This window comes from Acanthopagrus latus, chromosome 5 (assembly GCF_904848185.1).
Source record: "Acanthopagrus latus isolate v.2019 chromosome 5, fAcaLat1.1, whole genome shotgun sequence".
NCBI classification, from domain to species: Eukaryota; Metazoa; Chordata; class Actinopteri; order Spariformes; family Sparidae; genus Acanthopagrus; species Acanthopagrus latus.
Window position 1 is genome coordinate 2,590,653 of NC_051043.1, and position 21,302 is coordinate 2,611,954.

General features: G+C 40.6%; 1 protein-coding gene and 1 long non-coding RNA gene across 2 annotated transcripts; both read right to left on the reverse strand.

Annotated features, from left to right (window-relative positions):
* Positions 1-495: 495 nt before the first annotated feature.
* On the reverse strand, positions 496-11,150 carry LOC119019838. The gene is made up of 5 exons (XM_037098745.1): positions 10,999-11,150; positions 4,713-4,925; positions 4,316-4,558; positions 2,466-2,607; positions 496-1,173 (listed from the first exon to the last, which is right to left on the reverse strand). Exons 1-5 carry the CDS (start codon positions 11,048-11,050, stop codon positions 1,083-1,085), a joined length of 741 nt encoding a protein of 246 aa, XP_036954640.1. The 5' UTR covers positions 11,051-11,150; the 3' UTR covers positions 496-1,082.
* Positions 11,151-16,739: 5,589 nt separating this feature from the next.
* Positions 16,740-17,486, reverse strand: LOC119020026. Its single transcript, XR_005075214.1, has 3 exons — positions 17,360-17,486; positions 17,215-17,265; positions 16,740-16,829 (listed from the first exon to the last, which is right to left on the reverse strand). It is a non-coding gene; the product is annotated as an uncharacterized LOC119020026 (long non-coding RNA).
* Between the last annotated feature and the right edge of the window lie 3,816 nt (positions 17,487-21,302).

Here is a 21,302-nt window from a genome sequence, read left to right on the forward strand (position 1 = left end):
GATAGATAGATAGATAGATAGATAGATAGATATATAGATAGATAGACAGATATAGACAATGTAGTGACCCACACAAGGTGGGATCTAAACACGGAGCGGCGTTAAAGTTTAGCTGCTTAGCTAGCAAGGATTTGTCGCTGCTACGCTATCAAATAGTTTTTGAGTTTAGTCAAGACGTGAGAACTTGTCTGACATGGAGAGTCTTCTGTTGAGTGCTACATGTGTGAAATAATAACTATAGTCTGGACTTTGTCTGCAGTGTATGTGTGTAAACGGCTTCATTCAGCATCTCTCCCCGCCCTCTGGCACCGTGAGTTACGATGGTTACAGGAACGCCCTGGAATTTGGAATTAGTTCTGCAGAGCAGGAACCTGCTGGAAACCAGCAAACTGAGTCAGTAACTTAATGTTACTGTTAAACTGTCCTGTATAATAAATGGAAAAAAATCTATTTTCTTATTATTTATTCAATAACCTATTGCCACACTGCTTACAATTACACTGTTCACAGTGTAAAAAACAGTATGTATATACAATGTATATGAGTCTATTTCTATTCCTTACCTTTTTATTATATTGTTCATTTTTTACTATTATTATTGTTTATTACAATATTACTGTCCTTTGGCTGCTGTGATGAAGAACTTTACCCGTTTGCGGGACAAATAAAGGAAATTCTGATCTGATCTGATGATGAAGTCACTTGGTGCACACACCTTTGTGCCAGGGAAGCTGCATTGGACATAAACAAAGCTTTACAGTGAGGTTGACAGTTCTCTGAACTCTGTTCTCAGGAGCACAGTGACCATACATTATCCAGCTACACACTAAGTTTAAATTTGAACTAGATGCATACTATGCAGGGCCTGGGTCTGTGGACAGCTGCAAATCTTATCAGAAGAGGTCTGTTTTCACATCTCTCTTCTCTGTCCTGCCCATGTGGAGGTTCTTAATAGTTACATTTTCTCAATCTGTTGTCTTCGCTGAGCTCTGCTGTCCTCTGTACTTGTACATCACAGCTGTTCACAGAGTGCTCAGATGTGAGGACATCAGAAGGTGTGCTGTGTCAGGTCCTCTGTTAAGTCAGTCTTGACTGGTGTGTGATGGGTTGGGACGGTTTGTGCTCTTTGGTTGGACCAGAGATCCCTGAGTGCTAGTCTCCTCTGCTGTAGTCCTGAAAGGAACACAGAAACTTCACATGTATTGATGTAGTAATCACGCCCATAAACACATTACAACTTAAGACAGCTTGTTTCCAGCAGCTTCCAGTTTTGGCCAAATATGTCATCGATCTATGTACAGGACATACAGGTATGAAACTAAGAATGGTTTTAACTTCTGTATTTTAGTAGTTTAAATTTAAAATAGTTTAAATTAGAGCATATGCTTTAATCTGCTCTTCACATTCTCAAACCCACACATTTAGAGGATTGTCTTAAGCAAAACAACTGAATTAACAAACTCTCTTTTTTCCATGACTGAATTACCTGAACACACAAACAGACGTCAACGGATAAAACAATTGATACTGTTTTACTTTGTTTATATGTGGCGGACCCTGCCACCTTTCTAGTTCAAACAGAGTTCTGGGATCTTATTTCCCTCTGAGTGCAGCTGGTTTATTAAATTACAGAAAAAGAAATACAGATTTCTAAAGCTGTATTAAGACATCATTAATACAGTAAATATTAAAATTAGAGTTTTCATTTCTTCTCTAAAACTATATAGTGCCCCTTTGAAGTCAACTTAAAATTACGTTTTTTCCCAATATGTGGCAGCACAACACGCTGTAACACAACATTGTTTCATTAACCCCTATTGTGTCCAGCTAATGAGTGTCCAATATTCACTCTCACTTTGGTCTCCACTGCTCATGGGAAATATCTGTCTCATTCTGAGACTGAACCAAAATAGTAAGAATGTGACCCTCAAAACCCAAACAATGAGAAAGACCATACAAATCTAAGTAGAGCTAAAGGGAACTGCAGAAGCAGGTTGATAGACCTCTGAGGTTTATTAGTGTTGATCAGTGCAGCTTTATCAATATGCAAAACCCTTTCAGGTTTATTTATTTCATTTGTCTCATCTCATTTTTTGTCTCTATATTGATGTTTACAGGACTCTTTCAAAGAACACCCTGTAGCTTCATCCTCTTTGACTTTTTTGTTACACAGAATGATTCTATGGACATAACAAATCCCACTTGCCCCAGTGGGCATGCCTTTACATGTACTGCAGTTGTTCCCAATTACTTGGGAAAATATTTTTTGTTTCCCCACCCTCCATCTGACATCACTCCCGAGACTTATTCTGGCGCTCTGTTCCAGTTTTTGGAAAGGAAACTGGAAACCACAGATGTGACGTGAAAGATATTATCTGAGGAACAGTTCATGAAAGTGATGCAGATGGTTGATCTCCTATGTCTTGCAACGGCCTCCACACGCCAAACACCACCAGAACTTATACCTCTTCTCCTCTGTCTCAGCGTCCTGCTCCTCATCATCGTCGAGTGATGAAGGCAGATACAGATGGAGTTCAGAAACTTTTGTGGTGCCGGGCTGTCCTTGATGAGCCTGTCTCTCTTTGTTGCAGGGGCTTGTGGGGGTTTCTGTGAGCAGAGTGTGTTTCAAAGACTCAGTCACAGTTAGAGATGCAGCTTTGAATTCAGTCACATCCATGCTGCAGATGTCATTCACAGCTTGCCAACAGTCCAAACACTACAATCTGGGACTGGGTGATATATGGAGCATAACTACATCAGAACAACTGTGGCTGCTTATCACTAGAGGATATCCAAAAGGCAATTACCCAAACTGCAGCAAAAACATACACTGCCCGCAGTCCAAATAATACAAAGAGAATGAAAAAACAAAGAAACTTTTATGTCAGCTGGCAATGCAATCGGATTATTTGTTTGAATCATCACTAATAAGCACAGCTGTTCCTGCCCAAGGCCAGAGGAAGAATTCATACATGCATGTTGTCTGGATCTGATTATGGAGGATTATAGGCAGATACGCTATTGTGTTTGTTGATCAAAAAGGCCTTTCAAGTGGTTAGTAGTGTGAGTAAATAGCAGCGTTCTGTCCTCATTATGAGTGGGCAGAGTCAATATTAAAACTATATAGAAGTAGACAATAGAGATGATGTTGACTATTGACTGATGTGCTGCCCCCACAGTGCATGTAATGTTTCCACCAGGAGGTGGCAGTAGTTTGACCCAGTGGGTAATTTGTGTTTTAACTTTGACCTTTTGAATTGCCGTAGCTGGCCAGTATAGGAAGTAAATGTATATTTTGTGTTTAGAGTTTATGGTCGCGATCGCGATGCTAATTTCCGTTAGCACGTTAATGGTGAATCCCATTGTGTGTTAGCATCAAGCTAAACGGCGCTAGTTTACATGCAGTGTACATAGCAGCTATGCTAGCTATTTCAGGAAATGTTTTAGTATTATCCCACACTGTATTTAAGTCAAAATGCGTTGTAATCTGAATACGTCTTTCCTCTCTGTCAGTTTTACAGTAGGCTTTGTCCATCATTTGAAGAACAGTTTAACCTATCTGCCAAACTAAACAACTGATTATATCAGATGATCTGATTAGATTCCTAAAATAAGAATTAATTCTGTTGTCTGTGATTTCACTTGAGAGATTTAACTTTAGCTAATGTGTAAATGAAGTGGATTCCTGTGGACACGCTGTACATAATCAGAGCAAAACATCAACACTGATTACTTAGGTGACAGAATATTCTGACTGATATCAATAAATCCTTATAACACTTCATCAGGTCCTCATAGCACATTACATGTTTATTTGAATAAACAGTGTTGGATTGTCAGTTTTTAGAAAACTTCAAATGCATAGCTTCAACATGGCTTCCTGACACATTGTACAACCTACAATAAGTTGTTTTAAGTACACTGAACTTAATCTGACCAAAACACTTAAGTGTCTACACCTGCATTTTATGTACAAGAACATGTACATGTTATGTACATGTAATATTAAATGAGTTCAGTCAGACAACGCATGTTTAACCATGTTTTGCTGCTATGATAAACATTTCAAAGACTGTTGTCTGCTCTCTGAGCAAAACATTTTGACCGGACAATGACATGCAGGCTCTGCATGTACAGCAAACCAGAATCATTACTGATCAATCAGCAGGGCCTAATTTGGTTGTTTGCCAAAATGCCATATCCTACAAAATTAGATATCACAAAGTAGAGGTCCCCAAGCTGTATAGTGAAAATTATTCATCAGCTAGCACAGGATGCATGGATATGAACACATGAACAAGTGTGATTTGTTCACCTGCTGTCTCCCTGACTGGATCTCTGTGATGGCTCACAGTGGGAGCTCCATCTTCCAGGGTCTTCTCGGGTCTGTTCCCATTCCTGGACCTTGATGCTGGTTTCACTCTGCTCTCCAGCCTTTCCTTGAGACTGCTTAGCAATGTCAGACTCCCATCTCCTCCCTCTCTGCTCAGTGGTGTCACCCCATGTATTATCCTCCCAGTGCTGGGCCTCTGCTGGAGGGGACAGCAGAATCCCTGCACTGTGACAGAAACAATGAGAGGCCAGCATGACGGGACAATTATGGCATGTAATAATTGTATGCAATGTATATAATGCAATGATGACATGGAATAACATAGTATTATGTCATATCATTCAATTTGAGGGTACAGTGACAGACAGCATGTTGTCACCTTGCAGGCCCAGGAGCTCAGAGCCTCTGAAGTAAAGCCCTTTATCTCCATAGGGCTGAGGTCTGAGTGGAGGCAGAGTGAACACAGTGTTCTCATGAAAGGGTCTGGACTTGATATTTCTCCACTGCTCGCTGTGAACATACACACTTTTATCTGCACCACACTCTGCCTGATGCTTCCTCCTCTCATTCATCTCATGTCCAACATGTTTTCCTGCAAAGACACATGGTGCACAGTCAGTAAGTAAGTCTAGTAAGATAGAAATACTGTGTGACTCACAGTACATACAAGTTTGCTTGCATTGTTGAGCTGAAAGGCAATACGTCACCAACTTCATGGGCCTGGGTATGGATTTCTAAGCTTGAGATAGTGACATTTTATAATAGGGTGTTCCCTGCATATTTGGTTCTTGAAATATGGGAGGAATATATTTCATAAGGAAAGTAATTCAAACTATCTGTTTAGAATCTGCATTGAATTTGTTTTTATGGAGCTGAAACATTCTTAAAAAAAAGTTTGCTCCATTGTTTGCATCCACTAAGTGAAACCAGGGTTTACATTGGATTCAGTATGTTCAAGTAATGTGTCAACCACATGGCCTGGCCTGAAGATTACTCGCTCAGCATACAGGAAGCTATTCCTGCATTTCAAGCTGTTATATACAGATGGGTCAAAGGAAGGACAGGGGATAAAAGGAAAAAACAAAATAATTTCTTATTAAGGTGTAACGCAAACGCATTTTTCAATTTTCTTTACCTAGAAGACGAAGAGACTCATGACAAAAAATCCCAAACTGGCACTGTTTATCACGGCACAGGACAGGAAGGACACAGAAACCAAAAGGATACTAAAAGACTACACCTACATGGCCAGAATTTGTTCACCCTGCTGCCTCTGACAAAAGATACAGAAGCAAGCCATGCCACCAGACTACAGAGCAGTTTTACTCCTTAGACTGTACGACTCATGAGCACTCTATAAAATCTTCGCATAAAGTGACTTGTTTTATAACCCTGCTGTCATAAAATGACAACTACATGAACCTTTAACCTTCATTCTCACCAAGCCACTTAGTGAGCTGGGCAATAGTGTAATGGACTGCATTCATACAGCACAGTTCTAGATTTACTGACTATTCAACGCACTTTACAACACAGGTCAGCATTCGCACATATTCATGCACTGGTGACAGAGGCTACCATGCAAGTTGACAACCCCATAAATCCCCATTATCCCCATAAAATGTGGATGGTTGTTTTAATTAAGAAAGGAAAAATGACTGGTATCTAAGAAAATGAATGCCACACCACATACTTATGAAGGTAGTGAAAACAGTTTTTTGATTACAGCGGTTACTTGGGGTAAATGAGGCCTAATGACTGGAGAGGTTGTTTAGACCTTCGCAATATGTAACCTACTATTTTTTTGTCTTCTGTGTATACCATGAGAATATCAAATTTACTGTCTGTTGTTGGTTGTGAATATAAGCTTGAAGCGTTAATCTGAAACAAAAAGCATTCAATGTGTGTTCTGAAAATAACTTTTTACCCCAAACTGGACAATTTTCATTGCATAGGAATTCACACAACATAACCGATGGTATTGAGTAACCATGTTAAAAGATAAAATGGGGCAGTGTAGTTTGCTTAAGGCTCAGCTTTCAAAGCCAATGCAGAGACTACCCCAGTAAATATATATAGTTATCTTCCTTTTTGCATATTGACTAAATTACACAGTCTGATAGAAATAGTATCATGATATTCCGTGCATGCTTTTAGACATGCTGAAATCAAGGTAAAAGTGGCTGGATACAAACTAATAAGATAAAGAATCCTGCAGTCAGTCAGTCCAGTCTCTGGATGTTGTGGGGCTGTCTTTGCTGACATGTCTCTGCATTATCGCGTGACAGTCAGGGACAGTGCCTCTGGACTGGCAGACCAGGGTGGTCATCCCTCTGTTCAAGAAGGGGGACCGGAGGGTGTGTTCCAACTATTGGGGATAAGACTCCTTGGCCTCGGCCAAATTCTCCTCTCCAGTACCCTGGAACAGACTTTCCCAGGGTACTGGAGAGGAGAATTTGACCGATAGTCGAACCTCGGATTCAGGGGGAACAATGCGGTTTTCGTCTTGGCTGTGGAACACTGGACAAGCTCTGTACCCTCCGCAGGGTGCTCATAGGTTCATGGAAGTTTGCCCAACCAGGCCACATGTGTTTTGTGGACTTGGAGAAGGCATTTGACTGTGTCCCTCGTGGCATTCTGTGGGAGGTGCTACAAGAGTACGGGGTCGGAGGCCCTCTGCTGAGGGCCGTGTGGACCCTGTACGACCAGAGCAGGAGCTTGGTTTGCATTGCCGGCAGTAAGTCAGACCTGTTCCTGGTGCATGTTGGACTCCGGCAGGGCTGCCCTTTGTCACCAGTTCTGATCATTATTTTCATGGACAGAATTTCTAGACGCAGTCAGGGGCCCGAGTGGGTCTGGTTCAGGAGCCACTGGATTTCATCTCTGCTTTTAGTGGACGATGTTGTCTTGCTTGGTCCTTTGAGCCAGGACCTCCAGCATGTCCTGGGGTGGTTTGCAGCCAAGTGAGAAGCAGCTGGGATGAAAATAAGCACCTCCAAGTCTGAGGCCATGGTTTTCGACCGGAAAAAGGTGGCTTGCTCACACTGGGTTGGAGAAGAGTTCTTGCCTCAAGTAGAGGAGTTCAAGTATCTTGTTCACAAGTGAGGGAAGGATGGAGCGTGAGATTGACAGGTGGATCGTTGCAATTGTATTGGTCTGTCGTGGTGAAGAAAGAGCTGAGCCGAAAGGCGAAGCTCTCGGTTTACCGGTCAATCTACGTTCCTACCCTCACTTATGGCCATGAACTTTGGGTCGTGATCAAAAGAATAAGATCCCGCATACAAGCGGCCGAAATGAGTTTCCTCCACAGGGTGGTGGGGCGCACACTTACAGATAGGGTGAGGAGCTCTGTCACCCAGGAGGAACTTGAAGTAGAGCCGCTGCTCCTCCACATCGAGAGGAGCCAGCTGAGTTGGCTCGGGCATCTGTATTGGATGCCCCCTGGACACCTTCCTCGGGAGATGTTCCTGGCATGCCCCACCGGGAGGAGACCCTGAGGAAGACCCAGGACACGCCGGAGTGACTCTGTCACTCGGCTGGCCTGAGAATGCCTTAGGATCCTCCCATCCATAGCTCATCTTCTGGCTGGAGACCCTGAGCAACTGCCACAGCCAGTACCACAACATCAGTATCAACAGTTAGTATCATGATTTGCTGATGGCCATTTCTTGCTGCATGGGCCACATGTAATAACAGTCTATTGTCAGCATCCTTGTGTGTACATGGAGCAATTGAAGACAGATCAGGAAGTGGTGGCTTACTGAAGTGGTGGCTTACTGAGGACATCTACATCATTTGTGACAACAAGCTGTTTGTCTTCCAGCACAAATTCCCTGAGCAGAGCCTCTGAGAGTAAGGTGAAAATGTCAATGCTTCTTCTGCTTTGACTTCCTGACATATTGCACAGAGATTCCAGTCTGTCTTAGATGTAGACCTTTGATCAACAAGATTCACAACTTTAAAGTTCTTTTCCATTTTCGTTTTAGCACATAGATTAAAGTACATATGGGATACAACTAGGTTCAGATGTGATAACTACCCTACACCTAGTCTGATGGTTCATCCTTTGACATTTAATTCCTGTGCGATCTGTACACCTTCCGGATAACTAAATGAAAGTCATTTAAAGGCCTGTTACCCTTGGTTCGGCTCTCCCACGCTGGCACTTTCTGTCTATTCAGGTGCAGCTATCTAACTACATCATGTCATCAACAACTAGATGTGGGGCTAACATTAGATAGCATTTAGGAAACTAAACTACACTACCACTAAACTATCTCTAAACTACCACAAATAAATGATGCTTTATAAAGCAGAGTGTATTAGCTGTCACTGAACCCCATGCTGAGTTTCACAGCAGTGATGTCACCAGTGTACCCTGGTTGTGCTTTGACATCGACTCTATTTAGGACAATTTTAGTTCATGGAAATGTGAATATACACAATATTAAAAATGTATGATGGGTCTATATCTGTATTTTCCTTTGTGTCTTTGAGCATAACTACCAAATTTGATGCTTCTATCTCTTATTATCTGTTGTTAATATGAATTTTTATCTAAAAACAGTTGTCACTCGTGGCCATTTTGAAAAATGTCCACCATATTGAAAAGTATTGATCCCTCTACAGTTTCCCCATTTCTCTGGCTATAATTGTACCAAATTTCATGTTTCTATCACTTATTATCTATTGTTAATGTGAAATTTAATCTCAAAACAGGCGGTCACATTGAAACTTTGTCGTGCTCTCACATCTAATTTTGTTCTATATGTCTTTGGTTACAAGTGTATCAAATTTGACAATTGTATCATAAAATGCACAATCCTTATATAATTTCTAGCTAAGCTGCCCCACTAATTAGGGTCACTAGGGCAAAGTATTATGTTGCTTTGCCACTACGCTGAGCGAAAAAGGATTATGGACAACAGCATACGCCACATCATTTGAGATCCATCACGAATGGCTTACTCCTTCTATTGTCTGTTAACAGTGCGCAAGCTTGATGTGCATGATCCGTCTCTTCGCTGTTTTTGGTGAATTTCAAACCCCACCTATAGGCCTGGAATATGAATTACAGTGCGTTGAGTCATTTACAATGGATCCATTTGGATGCACATATTCTTGAAACAATGCCATCCGACAGGGGAAAAAAAGATCGTTTTGGTACGTGTGGACATGGCCTCAAAGAGACAGGAGAAGTTGTTAAGTTTATTTGCAATTTGCAAGTCCCAAGATGGAGTGGGGAGGTTTAGGTTTGTAGTTTGTAATCTGTTTGAGCCCCTTCCAGACAGAACCATAGTCGTTAGCTGAGAACTGGTGTTGGAGTTTCTCAGTGTACCATTGTTCAGCTTCTCCCACTGCCTTGCTAAAGCTGTACTTCAACTTCTTAAACCTGTCCCTGTCCCAACTCTTGAATGCATCCTCCATTTGCAACCTGACTGTGGTGTAGCAGTGACCCAGAATATAATGAACTGTTTGAATTTGGGTAGTTCATGGCTGAGGTTACCTTTGTTAAAGTCACCAAGCACAATCACCAAAGAGTCTGAGTCAGTCCATCACACACTGAGGGGCCGTCCACATGAAAACGCTGTTTTGCGAAAACTTTTCCAACTGACAAATTCTTTCCACAGAACAATTTGAACAATTTAAATTATGTAATGATACATACTTTTAGAATTAAATATATTTAATTATTTTGCATTAAAGATTACATTGCATTTAGTTTTGAAACTTTATTTTGAAATTAATATATTGAATTGGTCGGTAGCAATTTTATATCAAATGTTAAAATGCATTTGATAACATTTAAGATGGGTTGTGCTTGTGTTTTTCTCATGTTTGTTTTAAGCAAACAGTCAGAAATGCAGCTGATGCAGCGTCTCAGTGCTGGTAGATCTTACTGGCAGAGTGGTGGAAAAGGGAAGCCTGTCCGCCTTTCCAACAAGAGTGACCTCGAGAGGAGCAGTAGAAGACTGGAAAAGAGGCCGAAGGGATCGATATGTTTGCCCACAAAACTAAAGCTTATAAACCACCAGAACCCAAGCCACTGAGTGAGTTAGCAGTTTGAGCCAAGTTAGAGAATGCAACAAACAAAACCAACCGATCAGAGGCGATATAGGACAGGTCTTCCAAAAAGATCAACGGCATCCATTATAACCCGTCAGTCTGTGTGTCAATCTGCCTCAGTGCAAAACAGGAGTGAAAACCCTTTGACAAACATTAATGTGTGATTATTATTGTGACCATGACAATGAAGGTCACATGACAGACATCACTTGACTTACTGCATGCCCAAAACTCTTAAATGCAGAAGCTATAAAATGGCATGCGAAAAAGCTTAACGTATCTGACTTGACAAATGAAATGTTCTTAAATGTGGTGTGCTGTCTATACACAATTCTATGAGATCATGTACTCCTAGGACAGGACTGCACAACAGCTCACACAGCCAGCACTTTTTAACAGCCTGACATATTTTAAGAAAAGCTGAGGTCACACAGCACTGGAACTGATTCGACCATTTAGTTTCAGTCAGTTGGACAGCAGGGTTATCAACAGTGTTTTAACAGAAAGCATGTGTGTGCGGTTAGAGTTAGGGTTACACTTCATTACACTGCCTTTCAACAACTCTCCCGCAATGATTCAAGTTCTGTGACTGCTCTTACCTGCTTTCATGTAGACATACAAGTCTTTCAGCAGGGCTCCCTGAGGATTCATATATGCAGAGTTGAATGAAATCCCATTTTGTAATGCTCTTCTGAATATGGATCCACACCCAAACACTGATTCTACTAGCAGCACTGTTAGCTCAACTCTGCCGTTGCTATGGGACAGTGAGCTCACTCTCTGGGTTTGTTTGTGGTTGGTAGAGGTGTTGGGAGGTGGCGGGGGGATAGTTGTCTACTGTCATAGTTACAAGCCTTGGTTTGTGTGACACAATGGCATTATGGTTAATATTTTAAATGTTTAAGGGGATGTAACCTGCTCTCTGGTTTCCATGTTGAGGATCCACACTTCCAGCTCAACAGTGGTCTTAAAGAAAGTTAGTTTGTTAACACACAGCAGGAGTGGTTTATTTAACTTCTGGCATGTATCCTCCTTTTGCTTGGGTCATTTGGGGAGAACATTACAGTTGGAACATGGTAGTGGCAAATAAACACATTGCTTGTCAGTCTCCTGCCAAGAGAGCTGTGGTACAGATTGTTAAAGAGTGAGAATGATATCCAAACCAAATGCTATAAACTACCCTCAGTGGGCCCCATGATGAGCAATAGGGAGAGGGATGCAGTTACTCAAGCAAGACAAGCATTGTCAAATCTGACTCATTTTCTTTGTCTTCATATATTCTTATCTGATATGATCATCAAGAGTTATTACAGCAGCTGGAATCAGATTTATCTTGACTAAGATATCTACAGGTAACATTAACTCCTTGTTTTACTTTTGATAGGAAAAACCAAGCCAAATCCAAATGTACAACAAAGATAACTATAACTTTGGTTCAGTTTTTGTCATGTCATCTACTGAATGTCCCTGGTCATGCTGTCCTTAATAAAACATCATTCAATGACCTTCCTGTCTGACATCTACTGCATTTGGGTCCACCCTCTCAACTTTATTGTGACAGAATGACTCAACCAGTCATGAACCCAGCAGAGACTTACCTCCCGGTGTCCCAGACTCTCATTCATCCTTAAGAATCTTATGGTATAGACTCCTCCTGGGCTGGCCAGCGTCTTGTCTCTTTATGGGTTGGCCAACACACCTCCTGGTGCTAAGCCTCTTCATGGAACAGATGTCATCCCTGTAGCTCCTGGGTTAGCTGATGCCTCACCAGCCTCCACTTCCTCAGTCAGCTGCCCAGCCAGCACCTGCCAGACTTCCACCCCTGCTGAACTTTCCACCTTGCCTCATGCACCAATCCCACCCTGTTGCTGGCCCTAGTGCTGCCTCCAGTGTGGCCTCCCATAGACTTCCACCTTGCACTGTTATATCCCTGTACAGTTAAGCTACCTCAGTTTGCACATACTTTGGTATAAAGACAATAAATACATCCTATTGCACCACCTATGCTAAGTTCTGTCATAAGTTAGAGTGTAAAGTCCACACTAAACAATAATTTGTACTAAAATTGTGTTGGTGATTGGTTGTACCACAGAGACGTAAGGTACAACTTAACCACTCTGGTGAAACTAACCAACATTTTGTCATAGAAAATGGCAATTCTGAAGTTGTAACAATATCACAAGCCCTAAATGAGACGACACTCACAAACTGTTATGAATAGTAGCTTGTTGTTTTTTAGGCTTACACTATACACTATTACATTGTGTGTAATGTCAAATTTAGATGAAAAACTGCTGATAAAATTCACTCCTTCTCATCCTCAATTTTTCAGGTTTCACCGCCTGAAATAGTTCAAACATCGGCACCTTTAAAATATTAGTAGAGCGTTTGAATTTACGCATAGCTGGCAACCCATTGCTGGTCGTTATATTATTTCTTAATTGTTGTGAGTGCATGTTTTTTCATCCTTTTATAGTACTTAGAGTACTTGAGTACTAGAGTACTTTAGAGTACTTGATTAACCCATTTTATATGAAAATTGAAAGATGACTAGATAAGTTTAAATACATACTAAACTAAATGAATGAGCATGATAATAATCACGTGCTATTTAGATTATTTTGTTTGTTAACCAGATATCAAAATGTGCTGAGAGGGTCCCAGTATAAAGACAGACCGCCTTGTGTAATGCATTCATCTGGAGAAGAGTGAATGAAAGACAAAACATGTCTTTAATACTATTTTTCTTTCTCTGCTGTATGCAGCAGTTAGTGATGACTTAATGTGTCTATTTTTGGCTATATGAGATTACAAACTGTGATATGATAATGGTGAGACAAAGTAACTTTTTTTTTTTCCGTGTAATCCTACAGCTAATGAATCAATTGCTTGGCAATAGTAATTTTCTTGAGGGGGCTAAAGTTATCAAAATTCCCAAATGCTATGTCCTCATAATAATAAGCCAACAGCAAGATATGCCTCAGCAAGGCCAACATCAAATGTTATTATATAAACCAGCTGTTATGATGAGAAGTGTCAGAAGTGTCTGCTGCTGAATCAACAGACTACAGGCAGCATCTTTCCTCAGGCTGTTGAGGCAGGAACACACCGGCCCAACCGTTGGACATCTGAAGCGTTTGGAGAGTCTTGGACGAGGTCGGGAGCAAATATGTTTGGTGTGTTCAGCTACGTTATAAAAAACAGTCTTCTCACTGAAGGTCTCATTTAGTCACAGAGTGGCAACAGTATTAAACTGAGACTGTTTCTGAACCAGATAAAAGTTCCTTGTAGTACATTTAAATTAAAGCCCCGGAATTTCATCTCAAGTATCCTCAAATGTTGAAATACTCATCCCTCAATAACTTTAATCGTCTTAAAAACATCTGGATCTGTCATTTAATAGAATAAAGCTGGCTTCATCAGGACAGTAGGGAGTGGGGCACTAGATTTGAATGACAGTAACCAAACAACCCACCAACTGGCATCACATTCTGATTCAGTTGTTGCTAAACTGTAATTGCTGCCTGAAGTGTATGACATCACCTTTTTATGACCGAGCCCCGCCCACTTTAAACCAGTGAAAAGAGCATATCTGTAGTGTTACACTTTTTATCTCCTTTTATCTTTTTATCACTTTTTTCTTTGTGATATAATACTGTTGGAGTTGTTTTATAAACATGGTCATGTTTGAGTCAATGTAATCATTAAAGATTTCAGCGTCACAGAAAGCTGGAACCCACCTTTGATTCTATTTTATTCCGGTTTTGATATTTTTAATGTTTATTTTTTATATTATAAAAATGTATTGCTCATGGCCAAAATGTGAAAGAATTGTTGACCTGCACCACAGAGCAAGTCTGTTTTATGCCTTTAAATGTTGGACAGTATTGAATTTGAGGCATCCATGTCAGCTATGATGTGTTTGTCTTTAACACAGACTTGTTTGGAAAGGATATGCCTCGAAATAGATCTGATATTACAAATGTTGGCACTTTTTTGAATTGAAGTACAAAATGTACATCTGGTTGTCTATTTACTTACAGTATTAAGCCGCTATCCTGTTTCTAAAAACCCAGTCTCCAGTGGACCACCAGGCTCCATGGCGGCTCCAGCTGTTTCAAGGACATGTGTGAAGCAACTGAATAGCCTCTAAAGGCAGTGGAGTTTATATATACAGTGATCCATGTGTGCTCTGTTGTTCCTCATGAACCCAGGCTATTATCAGCCTATGGTAATAATTCAGAATGTGAGCGACTAAAACAAAAGGTCATGCGTGAGGAGTCAGCTAAACATTACTCAGTGGATTTGAGGCTCCTCCGTTATGCTTTTATCACCGCGTCATACTGATTTAACTTAAAAGGAGGACAGGTGCAGAAGGAATTCATACAGTCTGCACTGCGTCTGTCTTCACTTTCACCTTCACTTGGGATTGAGTCCAGCAGAGGAGGGTTTGTGGCTTTCAGGGGCTTTCGTCTGTTTTCATTTACACACCGTTTACAGCGGCAGCACTGAGCGCTCACTTTTGATGGTATCCAGGTAAGACCTGGTGGAGAACACAGAAGCTGAGCTGACAGAACAGCCACCATTGTCCATGAGCTGGGTTTATTTTTGATTTCTATCAGTCCAGGGACAATTGACTGAACAGGAGACTCTCAGACCTGGCACATGTGCATTTACTTTGGGAGCTGCCTTTTGTCAATTCATGTTCAGTTCTTTTTACTGCCCTGCTAGTAAATGAAGTTCTTAAAGTGATGATGCAACCCAGTATCTTCATATGCCATATGAGTTGGGATGAGTTGGATTTGGGATGGAAAAATACATATATAAGGGCTATACGGTCATTGCAATGTAATCCTCTGATCTCCAGAAAATACAAACATTTCTCTGATTGTACTGAGAGTTGTATTGAGTCACACAGTCTGCATGCAGCAGGAATTTTCTCCTCTGTTCCAACTGCAAAGCCCCCTGAGAGTCCCAAGCTACTGACCAAATATTCTATTTTAGTGATAGCTTAATTTGAACTATATTATACACATACATATGCTCTTTTTTATTTAAGAACTGTTTTTAATATATGCAAATCATTCTGAAATAAATTTGGATTATAGGGTATTTTATTTTAAAGGGGGCTGACCGACAGCTGCTGCTGCTGCTGCTGATACACTTGACGTATCTATTCGACCGACATTTTTATTTCAATTATACGCTGCCTCATTGATTGCCATGATCTTAAAGTTGGAATTATTCTTCACCTGAGTTCTTGGCTGTCTTGGCCTACTTTTAACCCTCTGAAAGTGATGGTGGTTCATCTGGCATTAACATTACTGTCTTCTGAAGTTTGTCACAGGCTCAGTTTTTAAGCTTTATTTAAGCCATAAGCATCATAGAAATTAAACATTTCTGAAATTGAAATGAATCAAACATGTCATGCTAGCTTACTTGGAAAGGAGCTAAATATCACTCCCAATTTAAACTGTTTTTTACCGCGAGGTCCGCGACCTCAATGTGAAATGATGACTTGTAATAATAGCTTTCAGTCAGCACTTAATGAGGGATGAGATGAGGATGAGGAACCTGCTGCTGTTGAAACTGAGAGACTAGATTCATGGCTGTCTGACTGCCCTCAGTCTTTACAACTGTAAAGACGAAGAGTGTAGCAGTAGGCTAGTTTAGTAAAAACATCTGAATTTAATATGGAAAATGTATTTCATGACACAAGAAGCTCATGTGTCTGCTTGTACTGTAAACCTGAAGAGATGAAGCTATATATTTAAACTATACAAGCAACCTCGGTGCACATGTGGAGGGCAGGAGTAGTTACTTAAAACCATATCAACATATAACCATAATCAGCCTGTGATTTTTATATTTTATGTGCAATATTTAAAATCTGTATAATATGTAATATGTAAAATGCATTTTTTATTGTGTGCTATTTCTGTGTATAGTTTCACCTCACTCTCATACATAATACACCAGAAGGTCTTTAGAAGACATGTAGGCCATATTTTTACTATGCTTAAATATATAACAATGTCAGCTTATGTGCAGGGCAAGAATAGTTAAAACTATTTTAGTGAAAAGTATCTTAAGGAACAAAGTCCACTGGGTCAAATTACAAATGAGCGGACATTACAATGGAATCTGTACTATTTTATGTTTAATAGAAAAAAATCACATCATGCTGATGACCTTGCTCGCTACCATCACCTCCTCTCTGACTTCACCTTATCAAAAAGCCCCTCTGTCCCTCTGTGCATTCCAGTGGGGGTACTTCTAAACTAACCTATGGTACCTGATTTGCACACCCGATAATCTGACCTCAGTGATGTCATCCATCCTCCGCTTCTTCAGTCTGAAGACTGGTGACACCTCATCGTGCAAGATGGCCTTTGAAGTGTCTTTTCAGTGGGCAAACATTTTGCCATGGCTCAAATAAAAAGAGTTAGAGAAAAAAAAATGAATGTCTTACAGGTATAACAGAGATAAAGTGTGAACACTTCCAAGTCAATTTAATGTCAACGTTTTTGTGCTCTCGCCTTCGAGGGTCAGAGTTCTGCATTAACATGACACACCACCGCGTTCCAGAACTGGCATGTCCACCCGAAGAAGGAAAAAGTAATCACCACTGTACATGTATGTCAGATTAAATGTTATTAAGGGATTTTGAGTTTAATTTGAATGAAGTTACAACAGTGAAATCATAAGGGGCATCCAGTACAGTGTAAAGGGGATACTATGAATAAAACTTTAATCATTTTATGTTAATATCTTGTAAGCACAAAGAATTAAATAAGACCAATAATGTCTCCTACCATCAACATGAAGATGCCACAGTCATTTCTGTACAGCTGTCTTGGAAACCCCTAGGATGTAAGAAAAAGGTCAGTTGATGATTTTACAGTACTTTGAATACTTTTTATACTTTAGAAATAAAATATGAATAGTGTATACCATTACCTCTGTTTCCAAACCAGTGGTCTCTTTCCACTGTCCACTTGTTGACTGGGAAAAGTTTCTAAAATTGAAAGAAAGCTGCATTAAGAATTAGCTATGTAGCTTTTAAAATGATAAAGTTATCTTTCACGCATAACACACAGCATGCAAGCAGTCCTGTCAGGAATACACACACACACACACACACACACTCAGTAGCTTTTTATGGTGCCAGTTTATGAACTCCATTTTAACGTTTACGTTATGCTGTTAAACTGTATAAGGAGGAGGAACAGTCAATCCTGCAGAGGAGGAGACGTATGGGATGGTGGATGGTGGAAGCAGGGAGAGGGTGTAGCAGATGTGTCTGATGGACGAGGCTCTGGCTCGCATTGAGCAGCAGCTGAGGATGTTGTGGCACCTTGGCAAGCCCTCAGGTGTCCCTCCATGTCTGTCCTTCTAATAATGCTTCTTTCACACATGGGGCAATGACCGTGTCCTCCACTCCGGCAGTTCAAAATATATTTGCAGATTTATTTGTCTAAGAGCAAGTAAAGAAAAAAATGTTTAAATTAGCCAATGACTAATAAGACACAAAAACACACACAGACGCACAAAGTTGCATAGCTTTGAATGTGATGGCGTATCTGATGTGTACATCCAGGTGCTGCTGGAGCTTGGCAGGCAGGCTGGGCTTATATTCAGAGCAAAGGGGGCAGTGGAACACTGTATGCCTTCCATCTTCCTGAATAATTGAGTGATGCATCTACATATCACAGAAAAATTATGTTAAGCTCATAATACATACATTTCATTTTAAACAAGATTAACGTTATCTTATATGACCTTTATACTCTGGCTGAAAACTTCTTATTTCAGTAAACCGAGCGGCCTGAACGATAGCAAACATTTAAATCTTTATCTTCATTTGGATGACATCAACAACATCTTCAGACCCCTGCCTGTGCTAAACTCTTAACTAGATGAACAAAGCTGAACACATGGTTATAAATAAACAATTATCTTATGTTATTCGTAGAAAAAATGCTACCATCAACGCCCCTGATAACAACCCCTTAAGGCAGGAACACACCGGCCCAACTGTTGGACATCTGAAGCGTTTGGGGAGACTCTGCACGGGGCTGCACGGACGTTGTCTGCTCTAATTCAACATGCGAAGTCTGAGGTGGTTGGCTGTCGGCTGTCTGAGCCATTGGATTCTCTGATTGGTGGTGTGCTAGTGAATCAGCGTGGTGTGTGAGAGGGGCGGAACACTGTGTGCGCTTTGTTTTTCTATGCACTCTGTTCTGTCATTCACTGTTTTCATGTTTTGGAGTATGTTTGGAGTTATGTCTATTCAGGACAAATTAATCTGTGTTCGTTTGGTAGTGCCTCACTGCATGTTTATTATGCAGCTGTTTTTGTGTAACATAGTTAAGTTTAGTTTTGATCGAAAGTAAAGAGATTTGCATGCATTTGCATGCATAAACCTCTCGTCCAGCGTCTTTTTTTATACACCAGAGCCTTATTGCATCTCATGTAAGCGCAGAATGTACACGCTACTGTTGAGCTGGCAGCACGTTGAAGTGGTGTGTTCAATGCAACATTTCTGCTGAACGGGTCAGACAAGAGGCAACAGAGTGGTCGGATAAAGGCAGCTGGCTGTATGTCTGAGTCTGGGCGGCCTTTACATGAGGAGAGAAGAGAATAAGGAGAATAGTTTCCTTGGGTTGGAGGCAGAGGAGTTGATCTTTGACTGGTAGAAGGCAGAGTTGGCTGTGGATGCAGTTGAGGTGAAGTCAGAGAGGAGGTGATGGTAGCGAGCAAGGTCATCAGCATGATGTGATTTTTTCTATTAAACATAAAATAGTACAGATTCCATTGTAATGTCCGCTCATTTGTAATTTGACCCAGTGGACTTTGTTCCTTAAGATACTTTTCACTAAAATCACAACACTTTGTAAATCATATTATACTTTACTCTACATTGCATAAAAATCTGACAGATACAGTCAGTAGTAACTTTGGAGACAGATCTTTTACATTCAAACAGGATCAGTTTCAGGTCCATGACTGATAAAGCTTGTGACTGATAAAGTATGTCCCCCTTTTGTATTGTGGAATGTAATACGCATTGCAGCCTTGTGGTGGTGTTAGCAGATTTTTAGACTTGAAACTGATTCAATGAGGATGTTTGTGTTTAGCACATTAAAAATTCAGCCTCATGTACAAGATTATAATAGAAAGCATGTGTGTGTGCTTTCCACAGGTCCTTGGGGACAATGTTTCACACGACCTTTCACCACTGCTGCCACAAGCAAAAAAGCTCTGCAGTGTTTCCTACCTGCCACTGACCAGTACAGGCAGCTGGACACTGAGCAGTTTCATTCGAGCAGTAGCTGAGATCACTGTTCCGGGTACCGTGGCTCAGCAGCAGTTACTGAAGGATAGATCCATCACAAACCGGTTTTCAAGGGTCAAATGCACTGCTTATTTCTGTGACCATAATTGTGTTTATCACCGTCAGAGGAAACTTTATCTGTCCGATGGGAAAACCGGGTTGCTACAGTAACAAACTACAAACAAACAGTTTTCTCTAATTCCTCCCTCTTTTCTTCTCCCATTTCACTAGACTGCCTAACCCACTCAATTCCCACTTCCATCTTTTAATTCATTAAGTAAATTTCCCCATCTAAATATATCTCTTTATATTTTATAATTCTCCAAGATGGTATGCCATGTCACTGTGTTGGTGCACATTGTGTTGTTTGCTTTCTTTGTAAATTCAGTTCTCTGTTGCAGTACCGTGAGCCCTTTCACCAGATAAGAGCCAATAAACATCAGGGAAGCAAGGCGGTGTGGAACAGTGATGCTGTAGAGGACAACAGTTTGGGTAAGAACACTGTGCAAAATTGGAATCGGGGCTGAGTAGCGCTTTTAAAGAAATGTCTAAATAATACATTCATGTGCTAAGTTACCTGCACTCACTCTCTGGCAAGGGGGTGTGAGGTCTGGCTTATTAGATGCGACAGCCAGGTTTTTTTTTTCTTTCTGTTTTTGTCAAAGCTTATTTTGGTTGATTTATTGATGCTGTCAAGATACTAAGAGATTAAACAAAAATCTAACAGATAAAACAAAAATGACCAACTGTATCTTTAATTGATTTAGTCTCATAAATTCTAATTTTGAACCCTGAATAATATCAATTAGTACGAACAATAGCTCTAATAGGTAACTAATAGTATCCATTCTTAGATGGACCAGCATGTATATAAAAAGAGTAAAACATACAATTAATCTAACTAAATGTTCCTAATTAAAGATCAAGGATTTGTGTGTGTGTGTGTGTGTATCTGTGTTCCAGAGAGGCCTCCTCAGAGAGTGTGAGTGTATGGCAGTGTGCACTTGTTAAGTCCATAACAGAAAGAATGTATGTGTGTGTTTCTTTGTTCCACTTAATGTTCCGCACACATGGCATGAACAGATGTGCGAAACAATAGAAATATGTGGAGTGAGAGCTTCGAGTTTCCTCTCCGTGTGTGTGGTTGTGTTTGTGATCTGTGTGGGATAACAGTGGCAGGTTAGAGAAGAGGCTGACTGGTTGTATACAAAACTGTGAGAATCATAACTAAGCTGAACTTGTGTGGGGAAGCCAACTTGACTACCAGCAGATCACAACCAGGAAGTTAAGATAGAGAACAAACCAAATCAGTGCATATGCATTGGCAAAAGGTAAGCAGTCCTGTTTGGATCCCGTACAATGTCATTCTATGTTATGCCTAGCTGATATCACGAGTCAATGAGGGAAGAAGGGTTGATTTTGTGTGCTGTTTGTTGAAAACTCTGTAGATGATGAACCAATCTTGAAGGAAGTTCTTTCCTTGATTTCAATGTCATCTCCACTGTCAGATTTCTGTTCTTGCAGGTTGGAGGAAAGGGTTTGCTTCTATGTTGTCCTTCTAGGGTT